The sequence below is a fragment of the Syngnathoides biaculeatus genome, chromosome 15 (genome assembly GCF_019802595.1).
Source record: "Syngnathoides biaculeatus isolate LvHL_M chromosome 15, ASM1980259v1, whole genome shotgun sequence".
Classification (NCBI taxonomy): Eukaryota; Metazoa; Chordata; class Actinopteri; order Syngnathiformes; family Syngnathidae; genus Syngnathoides; species Syngnathoides biaculeatus.
In genome coordinates, this window is record NC_084654.1 from 8,174,681 (window position 1) to 8,192,201 (window position 17,521).

At 40.9% G+C, this 17,521-nt stretch overlaps 1 protein-coding gene across 1 annotated transcript in view; it reads left to right on the forward strand.

The window, feature by feature from the left end:
- Nucleotides 1-17,521, forward strand: part of babam2 (BRISC and BRCA1 A complex member 2) — an 86,874-nt gene that overhangs the window by 16,719 nt on the left and 52,634 nt on the right. The window contains exons 5-6 of the mRNA XM_061843116.1: nt 7,485-7,679; nt 8,238-8,312. Of these exons, the coding sequence (XP_061699100.1) occupies nt 7,485-7,679; nt 8,238-8,312 (270 nt within the window). The remainder of the gene's footprint in view (nt 1-7,484; nt 7,680-8,237; nt 8,313-17,521) is intronic.

The following is a 17,521-nucleotide window of genomic DNA, read 5'->3' on the forward strand; positions in this document are numbered from 1 at the left end:
CTCAGAACTGAAAATAAGTCAGGGATCATACAGTTGCAGAAAAAAGTATGTGAATCCTTTGGAATTACCTAGATGTCTGTTTAAATTGGTCATGAAATGTGACCTGATCTTCATCTAAGTTAAAATAGACAAACACATTCCGCCTAAATTAACTCCACACATAAAAATTACAAAACAATTTTTCATTTTTCTATTGGACACACCTTGTGAACATTAAACACAAAATGTATGTGAAACTTTGAGATAATTAGTTTTACAAGTTAATTAGAGTGAGGAGTCAGCCAACCAAGACTTCAATCAATGTGATTAGGGTTGACGTTATTGTTTAAGGATGTCCTGCTCGATAAACAACACAAAGCAGTTTTGAGTTTGCTGTTTTCAAGAGGACCAATTGTCAAAGGGAATAAGTAAATCAACAACTGAATGGCTGGCTTCCTTCGAACAGAAAATACACTTTCTGGAGTGGCATAATTTTGAGTCCTGACCTCAACCCAAATGAAGTGCTGTGGCCTGAGCTCACCAGAGCGATTCAGATCAGATGCTCCAAGACTATTGCTGAACTGAGACTGTTTTTTTTTTTTTTTTTTTTAAAAGAAGGGTCCAAAATTCCTCTTGACTTTTGTGCCAGTCAAATACAGGAAACGCTTCAAGTTATTGCTGTCAACGGAGGCTCAACCAGCTTTTCAATCCAAAGGTTCACATATGTTTTCACCACATGCACGTGTTGTGTTCAGTTAAAACATTGAAACGTGAAATTGCCTTATTTGATCAAATTGTTTTTTTGTGACTGATAGCTCGCATTATGACCAATTTAATGCAGGTATCCAGGTACTTAAAAAGGGCTCACATAAATTTTTTGTAACTTACTGTATGTGCAGTGTCTCCTTCCATTGTGACAATTAGCCTAAAGATTTTCTTTTATGCCATGCAGTAGCCAGCTTGTTGGTGGTGATGGAATCTGAAGGACTGTAGTATGAGTTTTATGAAATGTGTAATGTTTACTTTAAGTAACTCCCAAGTAACAAGTGACTCCCAGTGAAAGGGGAAAGCCAGTGGTTTGCATGAACAATGTATCCAAGAGTGGATGTAATATTTTTTTCAAGAGCTTTGTGATATTTTTAAAACTGCTCTTAATATAAAAAAATTCAATGTAATAGCTGTGTGAATTGTATTGAGTATTTGTCGACCTTACATTTGATGCTTGTTGAAAATGATCAAGTGATGAATAATTCAGTCTTGGTGTCCTGGTCTTTTGACAATGTCAGATAACTTCACTCAAATGTTGAAATATAACTGACATGAAAAGAAACCACGGATTGACTTTTTTTCTCTTTTCTCCTTTTCCATTGACGTCAGATTTTTACGTCATGCTTTCCAGTTAGAGCGCCAGGTGGATGAAAACGTTTTTGTGAGTTTACCATGATGTTTTCCGCAGATTTTTTTTTTCTTTTCCCGAACTCAGATTATTGCAATCATTTGTTGCTTTACCCGAATAAGGCTGTGGACAATTCATCGTACTAACATTAATATTTTTTTCTAGAATATTCTCTCAAAGATCAATCTCCCTTCTCACTGTCTTTTAGGAAAAGACTGTGACGTAGGCTCTCTTCAGCAAAACATGGGTGGAGGGTCGTGGTGAGGATTTTGGGAACAGAGATGTGACCAGAAAGGAGGAAATGACAAAGACAGAGACAGGAAGGGAGGGGAGGTAGACAGCAATACCAGTTAAATGTCTTGCGTAGAATATTCTTGCATCATATAGTTTTTTTTGTTGTTGTTAGATTTTAATTACAGAATACAGTGAATGACAAACTAGTAGATTTTTGTACTGATATTTTCCAGCATTTTCATCTCTTGTTTTTCAGAAACAAAGTCAAACAATACATCTTATGTCTAACATTGATCAGTTTGATGAGTTCTTTGGTTTCTTTGCATATTGATATTGGGACATTATGTGGTTTTGTAATTACATATTTATGAACTTGGGGTCCTCTGTAATTCATATATAATTCTATTTCCACCCCACACACGCCTCAATATGTATGCATGCCTTTAATGTTGATAATGCTGGACAATCTGTTTGTCCACAAATGTGGTTGGAAAGCAACACTTCATTCAGGCAGGTTATTGGTTTGATTATTGTGCGTCATCTTTATTCCAGTATGTGTAAGAGTGTACTTAATCACTGCCAGGCCTCCACGTTAACATGGATATTTAAATTTAACAGCCGTCAATGACAGTGAATGAGTTAAAAGCAACAGTAACACTTTTATCAGCATTTTTTCTCCTTACTTATCCGATGCTACTACCACTCTCTCCCTGTCTTTTGAGGAGTCAATTGTCATGTCTAGACTTGGGCAGTGATGTGTGTTGGCACTAACAATTTGGGGAGTTTCCCAACAGCTCTGCTTTGTTCAGTTAGTGTGTATGTAGACAGGGCTTGGAGTTAGCTCAATGGCCTTCCTCGAATCTGCATCAACATGTTTCCACTTATCCTTTCTGTAGTCCTTTGAGGTGCAGATGCAAGCTCTGTCTTGTTGGAGTGAAAATGTCATCAATAAAAGCATCACAGTGTGCATTTCCTACTGTCCAGTCATGCCAAGTTATTGAACATGATTTTCAGCTTTTGGGCAAATCAGCAGAGCATGAAGAAAAATGTGTGTAATTGATAGAATTTACTACAAGGGGAAAAAAAGGGGGCACTTCCATATGAATATTTGTTTCGTCATTGGTCAATAACTTTTGGGTAAGAAGCACGGGCTGGTTTTAATCATTCATTTAAAAGAGACATTATGTATTTTAATTACATCTTTGTCGTGTTTTCATTAAAACCTGAAGAATCATGAATTACAGTATACCTTACACCACATGTTTGACCATGCTGAAATTAACTTGTTTTGTGAGGGTGATCCTGTCACATCCCACGCTCTGGACTGTATTAGGTTCTATTTCAGTGATTTTCAAGAAAGAAGAAGGACCATTGAACAGGTCTGAAGGTAATCAGGTTTGGGTGTGGTCAGTGAAATTGAACCAAAAATATGATTAGCCACAATGAAATCTTAAAAAGAGGCATTAGGTTTTCACACAGGGCTATGTAGCTTTGAATCATATTTGTTTCCTAGATAACTAAAATCACTATTTGAAAAAACATTGTTTTACTTAGATTATCATTTACATTTGTTTGGTGATCCTAAACAATGAGGTCCGGAAACTACGCAAAAATTTCAGAAATGGAGAAGAGGGCCTTTTACCATAGCACTATAACTATCAGGAAGTGTGTGCACTCTCCTGTAGTGTTAGTCACGGACTGAATAATGTTAATGTTCCCTGAAGTGTCTTTGTCATGTGAACCCAAACAGCGTTATGTGCAGTATTGTATGTGCTATGTGATTTAAGATGACTGACCGCAAAAGTGAATTGTTTTTAGTCTGCATACTTTATTTCTCCTTTCCTACAATATATGATGTGACTTCCATTGTTATTACAGTTTACAGTAATTTAGCCAACGAGAAAAAAAACAAAGAAAAATTAAATTCTTTTCTTGTTGGAATACATTAATAAAAGAAAAAGCGCCGATCATTTTTTCTTCTCCAATGAATTTCTTCAAGTTCAGTTTGTTTTGAGCTGTGCCTGTTTTTTTTTTTTCTTACATTTTGGAGAACCTCCTGTGTTTGTGTAGTGTGAGACAATGTTTATAGCTTACAACTCCCCAAAGAACAAAGTACAGTAATGTGTATAATGTGAAGCCAATTCGTGTATTCTTTTATGAAGAGAGAGGAAACCTAACTTCACTTTACCCTCTGCTAATCTTGAATGCCAAATATTAGTGAGCGCTTCCTAGCTGTCGTGACAGATCGTCCCCTGGTACTGTTCTAACAATGGATCTCAAATAGCCTATAAAGTTGGGTAAACCTGACCATATTGTACCAACTGCAACTACCACTTCCTCTCCGCTTGAAGCGGATAATGCATTCCAGGTTTTAATGGGGTTTATGATTGGCAGAGCGCACTAACATATCTGGGAATGCTTTCAGTATTACTTTTTGCAAATTGAAAAGCTTGATGAAACAAACAAACATAGGACAATCATCTCTGAAACTATTGACAATTGTCTGAAGTGGTAGACCATTTCAAGAATGCATGGTATTTCTGTCAGCAACATTTACTGTGTTGGACAAAAAACTGCATGGATCACACTGAAGAAACACTGGCTTGAGAATGCCAAGTGTCTTAAACACATGACAAGAGCAATTTAGGATGATCTTACACTTGGCATTCTCTGGGGGCAAAACAGGGTGTGAGCCCACTCTTGAATTAGAGACTAACAGAGATTAATTTAATGCTTGGGAGTTGTTTAATGCTTCACACTTTCAAGTGAACAGCAATTTATTGGCTCAGGTTGCCAGCATCTATAAAAATCACATTCATAACATAAAAACAAATATTTTGTGTTGGCCTATTTAATTATCTTGGATTTTCAGATGCCAGACACTCACTTATTGGCCTAAGATAAATATTGGATCAGAGATGGTATTGACGGATGGCACAAGAAGACATAATTCTGTCAACTTGGGTCGATTAAGTGTGAAAACACCTAATTTACGTGAGCATTTGTTCTTCAGGCAACCACTGTATCCTTTTTAAAGAGATACACTGTGTTTCTTAACACATGCACACCGTGATCAAATGACGTGAATTTGTCTTGGGAATTCACTTTTGCATACTTTGACTAGTTATCGTCATTAAAATATCAGAGACTAATTATTCAGTGCAATTTTTAAAATATTGAATCATTATCCTATTTCAGAAATATATTTCATGCAATAAAAATTTGTTGTAACGCAAATTGATCTGTAATTCCTGTAGAAGGAAGGAAAAGCAAGTGAACTTAAATTTCTGTAAAAATTGGTTATAAAATGTGGTCTGGTCATCCAAATCATCAAAGGAATAAAGTTTGCTTTATCTAATCCCCCACATACGAGAACAAAAACACGTTTTAATATTTTTATTGAAAATAATTAAACCTTCCCAGGACAAGGAGGAAGAAGAGGAAGACAGAAGTCTAATCATGAGACCATATTGGTTGTAAGTTGCTCTGGTCACTGGAAAACACACAGCAGTTTAGAATTGTCTCTTTGTCAAGAAGCGTTGGCTGATATGTGCCATAACACACCTCTCTTGAGAGAGCGAGAAAACCTAGGATTAAGAATTTAATAGAAATTTTGTAGGGCCGGAAAATATTTAAAATACTATATGCCTTCATGTTCATCAGAGTCCACAGAAACCTTGTGTTCAAAAGTTCAGCACTGGTTGCTCATTGGCTTTTGCCTTCTTGCCCAATTTCTTCAGCGTTATCCCTCCCACCACCACCCTCCTTCCTCCTTCACCTCTGATCCCGCCTCTTCTCCTCAGTGTAGATTCACTGATATTCTATGTCACAATCCTGACACAGCACTTCCTTAGTCTCTCCTCCGTTTCAGCTTGCTCGTGCCCCGGGGCACTGACCGCCTGTTTGGACAATGCCTATCCTTGTTTGCATCACCTCCTCATTTCGGGAATCCCGGCATTGCTGGTAACCACTAGTGGATCAGGACGATGAAGTCACTGCCTCTGTTTAGCCTGCCCTTGCCATTGCAAGGGAGTTAAGTCACTTCATAACAATGGACGCTTTCTCGCTTGGTCTAATATAGGGATGCCAGGCTGACAGAGATCAGTCAGTCAGTCATTGAGACAAGCTAAATTAGGTAAAAAATATCACCAAGGCCATAAATATTCATTTATTTACAGATTGTCATTACTTTCAAATCAGAAATTATCCGAAGTATATCTTTGTTCTGATTTAGTTATTTTAACCCTGCATCTTGTTTGTTTGCTACAGTATGATTAAGAGCAATGATGTTTGCTTGGCATTGCTGTTACGTTACAATGGTTGGATGGAAGGATGAAAATCAATGACGAGCACGGAAGTCCAATAATAGAACACTGCTTGGGTTCTGACCGGGGAGCTGTTCCTCCCAATCACATTCCTCAGGGTCTTACTGTCATAGCCCACATGAGTATTGAATTCTCCCAGCAAAACAAGGGTGTTCTCAACGCTTTCCATCACCCCCTCCAAGGACTCAAAAAAGGGTTGGTGCAGTTAGGAGCCGTCCCCCCGCCTGAAGCTACCCTCTCATCCACTGGAGTCAACCTCAAAATAGAGGCACCGAGCTTTGGGGCAATACATATGTCCAGACTGGCTCACCACCACTCTCCATGGGCAACTCTGTGGTGCCATAAAGTCCAATCCCCCTCAAGAGACCAGAGCCCAAGCCGTATGTGGAGGCGAGCTCGATGTATTATATCCATTATGTCTAACTGGAACTTCTCGATACCACACACCAGCTTGGGCTCTTTCCCTGGGAGAAATATGACATTCCACATTCCAAGAGCCACCTTCGGTAGCCAGGGAACTGACCATCAATGTCCCCAGGTTCACCCACCTTTTTGGCACCTGACATCCTCGGCCTTCTCTCACAGGAGAATAGGAACTCAGGTGGTGTCTTTGGGATGTGGCCATGAATGTATCCGGCCACCATGCGCTCGCCAAGCCCCATCTCCAGACCTCGGTCCAGAGGGGGACCTTTGTGACCTCCACCTTGGAGAAAGGAAGGTCCAAATGTCATGTTTGTCATAAGGATTTTTTTTAGCTGCGCTTTGTAAGGTCCGTCACCCTAGGACCTATTTGTCCTGGGTTAACCGACCAGGGGCATAAAGCCCCAGATGATTTAACTCCTGGGATTATTGCTGAAAGCATGTTAAATAAATGTGGTGCAGTGTAATTCTCAGGTTTTCTGACCTCCTGTGACCCCTCAATCTAATAAAACTGCACATTTTGGAGTGAGTTTTCATTGTGGGAAGGCGAAGACACGCCTGTGTAATAAGAACACGTTATAATCGGCATTTTAATATGGCATACCCACGAGATGAGTGGGTTAACCCAATAAAGGAGGCGTAATCCCTGACATTTTGTGAATGTAAAAAAAAAAAAAAAAATCTTGAATTTTTATTTAGCGCCTGAGAAATGGGAGCAAATACAAAACTTGTTTATATTTTTGGTCATTGTATATCCATACTTTTACCTTTCATTACCATCGCAAATTGTGGCTCTTGCTCGACTAAATAAGAACCCATTACCTTTTTGGATCAATCAAAGAATGTATGTATATTTACTTTGTTTCCATTACGCTTCTGCTTCTAAATAAGCCATTTATCCACCACTCGGTGTGGTGTAAAAGGTTTGAGATCTGCCTTTCACCAAAGCTTGTTGAATTTTTGTCTCATTTAGCCCCCCCAAAAGGAGAAACTGCATCTCAAGGGGCTATCTTGAATATAATTTAAATTGAAATACCTTGTGCCTAAAATCAAAATGGAAAAAAAAAACATCCAAATTAATTATTTTCTGATTTTTGATATTGAGCTATTCTCAATTGTGTCTTGCTCAGCATTTGGTGCAATGGGATTCTGGAAACCCAGACAGTTTGCTCCAGCTCGTGAAGGAGCTTATCCAGCAGTATCACCAGTACCAGTGCCAGCGTCTCCGTGAAAGCTCCAGACTTCTCTTTGAGTATGACAGCCTACTGGAGGATCCAAACTATGGCCGTAATATGGAGATATATGCAGGACACAAAAACAGCTGGGTAAGGACAATTTGCTCAGCAGAATTTAAGATCACACACAACTTAACATTAATTAGGACACTTTGCAAAGTACAATTTAATATCACACACAACTTATCATTAATTTGCCCGTCACAATAGAATAATACAGCTAGTGAATTTATTATACACAATAATCATATTACACGTATTTGTCAGAACTTAGGAGACAGTGTGGCACTACTGTATTCCCATTACTCATTGTGAACAGCCATGATTTCCTTTGGGAAGGAAGCTATTTTCATCATGAAAATGTCCCGATTGATCGGCAGATATTTTGGGGTAAACTAACTTGATTAAATAATCCCATTATGAGCAACTGTGGTAGGCGCATTAATAAAATATCCATTGGATGCATTTTTCAAAGGCAGTCCAGTCTTTGAAAAGGGCCTTTCCTCAGTTTGATCATGTGATGCCAGGAAAGGGCCTTTATGAGCCACATCTCACAAAGGTTTCCACAGGTGCGACAATGCCTATATTGCCAACCTGCTAAATCACAGACATCTTTTTGTCACATTCTAAAATACTCTTTTATTACAGACAGGAGAGTTTTCAGCTCGCTTTCTTCTAAAGCTCCCTGTGGACTTCAGCAATATCCCGATCTATCTACTCAAGGTAATTAAACTAAACATCTTCATCGATTATTGACCCATGATCACTTCACACTAATTTGTCACGTCCTCACAATTATTGAGACTTTATTGAAATGTGTTGAACAATTTGTTGTTTCCACACACATAACTGGACGTAACTGGTAAAGGTCGGATTTGTTTAAAATTAATTTCATGTTGTTTATGCACGTAGACCACAGTCTTAAGGGGCTGTGAGCTGACTAATCAGCAAGCCGTCACTCCTGATCTGCTCTGAATTGCGTGGTGTCTGGAGGCCTCTCTCTCTCTTTCATTCTCTCTCTCTCGCTCTCTCTCGCTCTCTCGCTCTCTCTCTCGCTCTCTCACTTTCACTCACTTTTGCTTACACTGTTTCTCATTCTCTGTCACTGTCCTGTCTTTGACTGCCTAAATGCTGCAGCCTTCGGCTCCCCAGGCTTTATCAACATTGCTGATATTTGTTTCTAGAAATGATGCTAAACATATGGCAAATAGCTGCAATCATCAGTCTCTCATGACTTTGTCTGTACGTCTTTCAAACCTGGAGCTGCGCTGAGATCGTTTTCTTTCTCTCCCTTACGTTCACCAGGCAGTACTTCGGTGTCGAAAGTTAGATTATAGAGATGGATTTGCTGCGCCTGAAAGTGTTATTTTTCTCAACCTGCATATTTTTTAAAAAAGTTTCTCGCTAAATCATAGCAGAAAACTCTTGGTGACTTGATTTAGTTCTTTAATTATAAATTAACAAACATGCTGTCCCTTGGTGGAACAGTGGATTACTGGTTAAGACATCTGCCTCACAGTTTAAATATCGATCTCGCCAATATTGGGTTTTCATCTACTTCCCGTGCCTGCGTGGGTTTTTTCTGGGCATGCCGATTTCCTCCCACATCCCAAAAACATGCGTGGTAGGTTAATTGAGGACTCTAAATGGCCTTTAGGTGTGAATGTGCACAGAAAATGGATGGCAGGAACCTGTCACTTTCTGTACAATAAAATCATGTTTTCACTGAAAAAGATTTTAATAAAGAAACTGCTCATATTTGTCATGGGTGTTCATTGGAGCAGATGCGCGCACCTGCATCTCGTCTTAGTTCATTACAGTCCATGTATATATTGCCACACGTGCGGTCTGGTCCTTGCCAGATTGTTGTGCTACTATGTCACGTTCCTGCAACCCTTTGTCTATGTCCTTGCTAGTCTGTGTACTGAACCCAGCCTCGTTAATGACCCTGCCTTCTCGCCTGCTGGTTCTGGTACTGCTGCTTTTTTGGACTGCCCGCCTTTGTTTTGACCTTGGACTGTATAAAGACGCTTCCCGAACTGTACCTGGTCTTGTGAGTTGTGCATTTGGGGTCAGCCTAGTGTTCTGGCCATGACAGAACGATCTGGCCAATACATGGACGCAGCCAACTCTAATCCAGTGGGCAACGCCCTCCAGTTTCAAAGTCGGCGTTTTGGCGATCACGAAGGAATTCTCCAGACAATTGCACGTTAGCTGCGGGAGGTAATGGCCCGGCTTGATTCCTTGCCCGCATCCTTTCCCAGTGGAGCCGACGCCAGTCCGGAACCGGCAGCTGCCGCGTTATGCCTCCTGTGTCCCCAAGCCAGCACCCCCACCCGGTTCCCGGCGCACATTCGGTGTTCTGCTCTCCGCTCTCCCGTCCGGAGCGTATTTCGGGGGACTCTGGTAATCTCAAGGCTTTTGTCACATAGTGTAAGCTCCACTTCGAGCTCCAGCCAGCCGCCTTTCCCTCAGAGAGAGCCAAGATCACGTTCGTCATTTCCCGCCTGACGGGACGTGCGGAAGCATGGGCGAATACTGAGTGGAGCCGCGACGCGGACACGTGTCGGACATGGGCGGCATTCATGAAGTCCATGGCGCAAGTGTTCCAGTTCACATCCTCTGAACGCGAAGCGGCAAACTCCTTGATCACACTGCGGCAAGGCAAGTGCCGGGTCTCCGACTACACCATTGACTTCTGCATTCTCGCAGCCGAAAGCCAATGGAACAACAGGGCGCTCCTAGATGCATTCTTTCAAAGGCTTTCAGACATTTCAGGATTCATATGTGGAACGTCTCAGCTTCCATGTTTTTGACACTGTGGATCATAACATAATCTTGAGCTGAGAATACATAACCCCCATATTGACTGGTTGACCGGACAAATCAAGTCCTGAGGAACCAAGTGCGCACGTACGTGCCTCTCATCCCAGGAGGCAGGGAGGGAAGAGGCCAGTCAAACCCCGCTAGATGAGCCAGACCAGTCTTCAATCCCTCCTGTTACCATGACCTGAGGGAAGTATTTTCAAAGTGTAAGGCCAAGTCGCTTCCTCCCCACAGGCCGTATGACTGCGCCATTGACCTGCTGCCCGGCTCCTCGCCCCCACGCAAGAGACTATTCTCTCTTTCAGGTTCGGAGCATCAAGCCATCAAAGCATACATGGAGGAGTCGTTGGCTGCAGGACTGATCTGGGCCTCGTCGTCACTGGCCGGGGCAGGCTTCTTTTTAGTAGACAAGAAGGACAAGACCCTGCGGGCCTGCATCGATTACCAAGTACTGAACGACATCTCTATAAAGAACAGGTACCCTCCCCCCCTCATTCCCATGACCTTCGAACTTCTGAAGGGGGCCAAGGGTTTTACGAAGCTGGACTCGAGTAATGCATACCCCCTAGTGTGGATAAGAGAGGGGGGTGAGTTGAAGACTGCTTTCAACATGCCCATGGGCCATTATGAATACTTGGTTATGCCCTTTGTACTCACAAACCGTATTTCAGAATTTTACGCAAAATGGTTAACATATATGTTTTTGTGTACCTAGACATATTGACTTTTTCCCCTGGACGAAAAATTCCATGTCAGGCACGTTCGTGCAGTGTTAGAATAGCTATTGCGTCATGACCTGTATGTCAAGGCTGAAAACTGTGCGCTCCACCAACCCTCTGCATAATTCTTGGGCTTTGTCTTGGCGGAGGGGGAGATACGCATGTATCCCAGCAAGGTCTTCATTGGCCCACTCCAACTACCTACAAGGAGGTCCAGTGGTTTATTGGGTTTGACAACTTCTACCGCAAATTTATCCGAAACTTTACCACCGTTGCGGCCCCATTGGATGCACTAAGCTCACCCCACAGTTCCTTTGTGTGAAATCTGGCCTGCAAGGCGGCCTTCCGTAAGATCAAGGCCAGCTTTACTTCAGCGCCGGTCCTCACCTTGCACGATGCAGATACGCAGTTTGTCGTCGAGGTTGATGCGCCGGATTCAGGGATAGGGGCGGTTCTCTCACAGAGAAGTCCCACAGACGGAAGATTACACCCCTGCGCATTGCTATCTAAAAATTGAAATTGAAATTATGACATGGGAGACCGTGAATTGCTAGCAGTCAAGAATCTTGGAATGGAGACATTGGTTAGAGGAGATACTGTTCCCGTTCTTGGTATTAACAGACCACAAAAATTTTGAAATAATTAGGTCAGCCAAAAGGCTTAACACCAGGCCAGCCAGGTGGGTACTCTTCTTTATGCGGTTTCGCTTTGTGATGACTCATCAGCCGGGTTCAAAGAACAGGAAACGCGATGTGCTGTCGCGTGTGCATGATGGGGAAAGAATAGTCCGACCACGGTCCAATCCTCCTCGATGCTTGTTTTGTCTCATTCTTCACCTGGGAAAATGAAACCCAAGTCAAAGACACACTGAAGGACTCTCTCAGTCGTGAAGGCTGCCCGGTTGACGGGCTATATTTCGTTCCCCCGCTAAGAGGAAGAGTAATTGACTGGGCCCACACCAAGTGCACTGTGGGTCACCTGGGCATGACCAAAACACAGTCTGCAAAAGAGTAACGTATCTAGTGGCCGGTTTGCGCAGCAAAACAAACCCTCCCGGCAACTCCCCTAAGGCCGCGGCTTACCGTACGAGGGTGACGGCACCGGATGACAAAGTGAGACCATATTTAGCAGTTCAATCACCCTAAAGCAAGACTTCACTCTTTTAAACACTATTCAATTTCACTCACGTCAAAGAATCTAACATATTGTAAGCTCTTGAAAAAAATCCCTTTACAGTTTAAAAATGTGTTAAATAAATATGTTAACAGTTTGCCTATTGACAAAATGGCAGTAGGTCATCTCCAAGAATATCTTTGTTTCTAATATATATATGTGTGTGTGTGTGTGTGTGTGTGTGTGGTGTGTGTATATATATATATATATATATATATATATATATATATACACTTTGATATGATATTCAATGTCTTATGTTACACATTTATATATATTACGGTGATGTCCGCCCCCAACCTGAGCTCTATGACCTCCTCGGGAGCTTGCATTTTACAATCGTTAGCGTTGCATGTTTGTTGCTACTGCACCAAAGATTAGAAACAAATGCCCGTGAGTTTGTTTTAACTTAAACCAAGACAAAAAAATGTCGACTACAACAGTAATTGTGCAGCTGCTTTTAAAAGAAATGTGCCATCACTCGTGCCGATGACACCGTCAACCCGGATGTAGCGCCGCAGTCCGAAACAACGATAGCTCGGCTCAATGGCTTCAGGTGGGTATAAAAACAATGTAAGCTCAAACTACGTAATACGAGCGGCATGGGCACATAAAAAAAAAACAAAAAACGGGAGACCACACACAATTGAAATGGTCGCTTTTTTTTATGTGCCCATTACCCTCATTTCTACATAGTTTGAGCTCACGTTGTTTTGAACTAACTATTGGGATTCAAAAAATGTTTTCCCACAAACGCAATGGATGGCACAGAAGATGACATGATCAAAATAGGATCACTGTTCGTGAATTCAGGAGGCACCAGAAGTTGACCAAGTCACTAAAGGTAGCTACGATGGATATTTTTCAGATTAGCGATGAGCTTGATGTTGCTTTTGAAGTCTTGGCCAAGGATGTGTAATGTACAACATAAACTGCACTACGCACAAATGTTTTATGCACCAATATTTAATGCAAAAAAATGTTTAAGTTAAACAGTGTTAAACATTTATTTAAGAGTGTAATATGTGTTATCAACAGTATTAATAAAATGTTATCCCATCATTGAGCATTTATTTTAGTTGGTTGAGGGATTCTGTTCTGACAATTACAGGGACCAGGACAAGCGTGTCCTGTGGCCTGTCCCGAGACTATATTACGGCTACATCAGCACGTGTACAATGATTATTATTAATGATTATTGTAGATGATTTTTTGAAAAACAATACAAGTACAAACCTAACAAAATATAAATACAGATAATTCCCAATATTTTGGGCAAATGGCTAGCAGCAAATTTCAAAAGGGTTTTCCTGATTTTTTTTTTTTTTTTTTTTTTTTTTTTTCGGAGAATGAGACTCCGCAACAATACCCAAAAGGTCCTCATACTTTTTGGATTTAAAAAAAAATGCCAGCATGTATTGTGTCTTTCACTAGCCTTTCTTCATTTCTGCTCTCCATATTCTCCTAGCTGTTTCATTTTGGATATGTCTGGCTTCCCCTCCCCCCCCTGAAAAATAAGTCAGGTCGCATCTTCTCCCAGCCTGAGGCTGTCCAGTAGAGGCAGGAACATAAACATGTCCACTGTAGTGAGGGTAGACCACACGAATGCTTACCTCCAGGTAGCAGTTGTCCTCCAAAGCTCGGCAGCTACTGACCACATCTAAGCAATCACTACCTGTGTAAGGTTGCCAATGTCTAAACACAAACCCATTGTCCTCCAGCAAGGACATTCACAGATTTGATGGGAAGGTGTATTTAAAATAGGGTCAACTGTCTGACCTCTACCGACTATCAAGACTTCCTGTCTTATGCAATATATCAGCAGTTTTGTTGATGTGTAAATTCATTTTAATACATTTAGTATTATAATTGAAGAAACATTTTTGGATTTTTCATAAGTTATTTTTTACTCCATTGAGACTTTTGATTTTCAAATAAGCCACAGATTCAAATCTGTATTGAAGTATTCCTTCGTCTTCCCGATCAACCGATACTGCTATTTCTTCATCAGATGAGGATAAATCTGAGAAAAACAGCGCTGGGCACAATGTAATCGGGGCTTTGGTGCAGCATCTTACTCGTCACATCCGCGCATATAAGTCATGTGACTCTCGAAAATGCCAGCTCCCCTGAAAATTTGTAATTGTCGATAAAAAAATCTTCTCAAAACACTATTAAATTAGAGAGGATTTAACATCACATTGTCAAAATAGAGGACATATTACATGACCTATTGGATACATTGTTCATGCCAAGCATCGGAATTCCCCTTTAAGTAGGGCTATACTGTATTGGTAACTTAATGTAACCGGAATTAAGGGTGTGTGTTTGTGTGTGCCTGCATTCTTGAGGAAAGAGATAAGATGAGATACTGTGTTTAAAAATAAATTATTTGTTGTAGTTTATTATTCTCTTGGCAGCACGGTGGAGCAGCAGAAGAGCGTTGGCCTCGCAGTTCTGAGGACCTGGGTTCAAATCCCGGCCTCTGTAGAGTTTGCATGTTCTCCCTGTGCCTGCGTGTGTCAGCTCCGGGCACTCCACTTTCCTCCCACATTCCTAAAACATGCATTAATTGGAGACTCTAAATTGCCCCTGTCGGCGTGATTGTGAGTGTGACTGGTTTGTCTCCACATGCCCTGCGATTGGCTGGCAACCAGTTCAGGGTGTACCCTGCCTTAGGCCCGAAGCTGCGATCGGCTCCAGCACACCCACGACCCTTGTTTAGGATAAGTGGGTCAGCAAATGGATGGATGGATATTATTCTCTTGTAGTTTGTCAATTAGTTTCTAACTTTCCACATCTTAACATGATATCCATTCATAGCGATATCAGGGTACAGCAGCTACAAACACTATACATACAGCATGCCTCACAACAGTATGAGGTCAGACAATCGTAAGGGCTTGATCTAGTGGTTTTTTTTTCTGATCAGTTTAATTTTGTTTCCCAACAGGTTTTCAAGAACAATGGACAATTAATTCATCAATCTATTCATGCTCTAGTGCTGCTCTTGTTCAGGGTGATGGGTGAGCCTATCTCACTTGACAGCTTGGGGAGAGCCAGGATACACACTCAACTGGCTACTAGTGACTCACAGGGCACTGATAGAGAAGCAAGCAGTCACACTCATATTCACACCTATGAGAAATGTAGATTAGTACCTGAATAATTTTGTAATATGGGAAGAAAACAATGTACAGTATTACCTCTACTTACGAGTGTCTCTAGTAACAAATAATTTAGGTAACAAAACGCCCCCTCAGAAAAATATTATCTCTCGTTACGAAAGAAATTCTGGATACGAAAAAAATGTCGCTGAATTCCCCAAATTCCACTGTATGTAAACATCCTGTATCTTGGTTTATGTGGCGCGATAGAGCTGCTCTCCTATTGGCTATCACGTAGCATTTTCCTGGAATCACATTGGCTAGGAGGGATGTCAATCTTTACCCATGATGTGCTTCCTGTATCTTGGTTTGTGTAGCACGATAAAGCTGCTCTCATGGTACTCAATTGTCACTGAATCACACTGGCGCTGTCACACAATGTCACAAGCTAACGTAGATTGGAAAAGTATAACTTTTTCGTTTGTGTTTTTTGCAAGTTTATTCATCGTTATCATGGGCCCGAAGAAACTTGAGTGGAATTAAGTCGTGTGCATGCATACGTTCGTACGTATGTTTTCTCTCGGCTGTCAAAGTTTGCCTCCTCCTCTGCCCCCCTTTGATGCCTTTTGGTTGTCACTCACCCTTCTCTTTGCGTAGTCGCCCAAAGGCAAAAGTAAATGAACGTAATTTTTTAAATTATTGTTTATATTATGTTTTTTGTTAGATTTTGTTACGACTCGGATTAAGCTATTTACATGTAAAATGGGCTTCTACTTCCGAAAAATTAATGCTATGAAACGATTCATTTCGTAACTAGAGGTTCCACTGTATCTGGAGAAAACCCACCTTAAATATCAAGGACAACAACAACATTCCACACAGGAAGACCTGTTCTGGAATTCCAACCTATCAACTGTGTACCAAATTGTATACCGTGCTACTCATAATGATATAATTAATCATTTACTTGGTTAAAGAGGTAAAAAAAATGGTATGGATTGTTGCTATGTCCATTTTTTTAGGAAGAGATTTTGTATAACATTAACTACAAGACCAATTGGTCACAACTGTGGTTACCTTGCCTTTCCGGTTGCAACATAGTTGTTGCTTCTTTCTCAACCACTCATGGAGCTTTCGTCTTTTTTTTTTTTTGGTCCAGCTATTGTCCCCCTTTCTATGACAGTTGAGCTTTTGGAGAAGTCGTGGCTGAAGATACCATATTTCCTCACAAGTCTTTCACAATTCTTTTGACAGGACTCAAAAACAACACTTCAATGCATGAATATCACAACAGGTTTTCATGAACTATGTAACATAAAAGTTGTGGCACATAAAGTATGACTCCTATACCCATCATTAGGGATCTGTCAAGGCTGTGATTTTAATGAATGTCAATCGGTCATTGCAGCCTTTGTAGTTGCCTTGACTTTTCTCATTTCTTGAGAAGATGCACAAAGCCTTTTATAGACTTTCCTGAAAAAAATTTGCGATTTGTGCCGTGTAACAGAGTGCAACAAGATAGTGGACAACATGTCTTTATGTTCATACCACCGATTGTATCCTTATTCTAGAAAAAGCCTTGGTCCTTTTGCGTGACTGTCAAGAGTTTGTCCCTAAGCAAGTGGTAGCAATTTGTGGCCTTGCTGTGCCCTTGCATGATAAACAATGAGTCAGGAGCTCAGGAATCTTCAGCGTTATAAAATAATTGCAGGTTCTTCCCAAATGTTCCTAATGGGGCTTGTTGCCTTAGCTCTGCATTTTCTAGCAAAGCTGCACAAAAAGTTGTTTTCCCTGTTAAAATTGCAGTCTGTTTACTACAGCTCTCGAGTTGGCTCGTTATAGTCGTTACTCACCAAACAAAGAATATTTTGTCCCACAAGTACTGGTTAAGTGCATGTTTACTGAAAAACGGGTATACATGCTATTTATAATTACTGTGTGGAAAAATTGTCAAAGTTTACATTTTAAACAAAGTTGAGTATGTAATGAAACAATCTTTGAAACATCATCAAAACCTTAAAATCTTTTGTTTTAAAGAAAATATTTTATTGTTGCAAAAATGTAATCATAATTTTGTTTAATTTAAGAATGAGTAGCATATCTACCC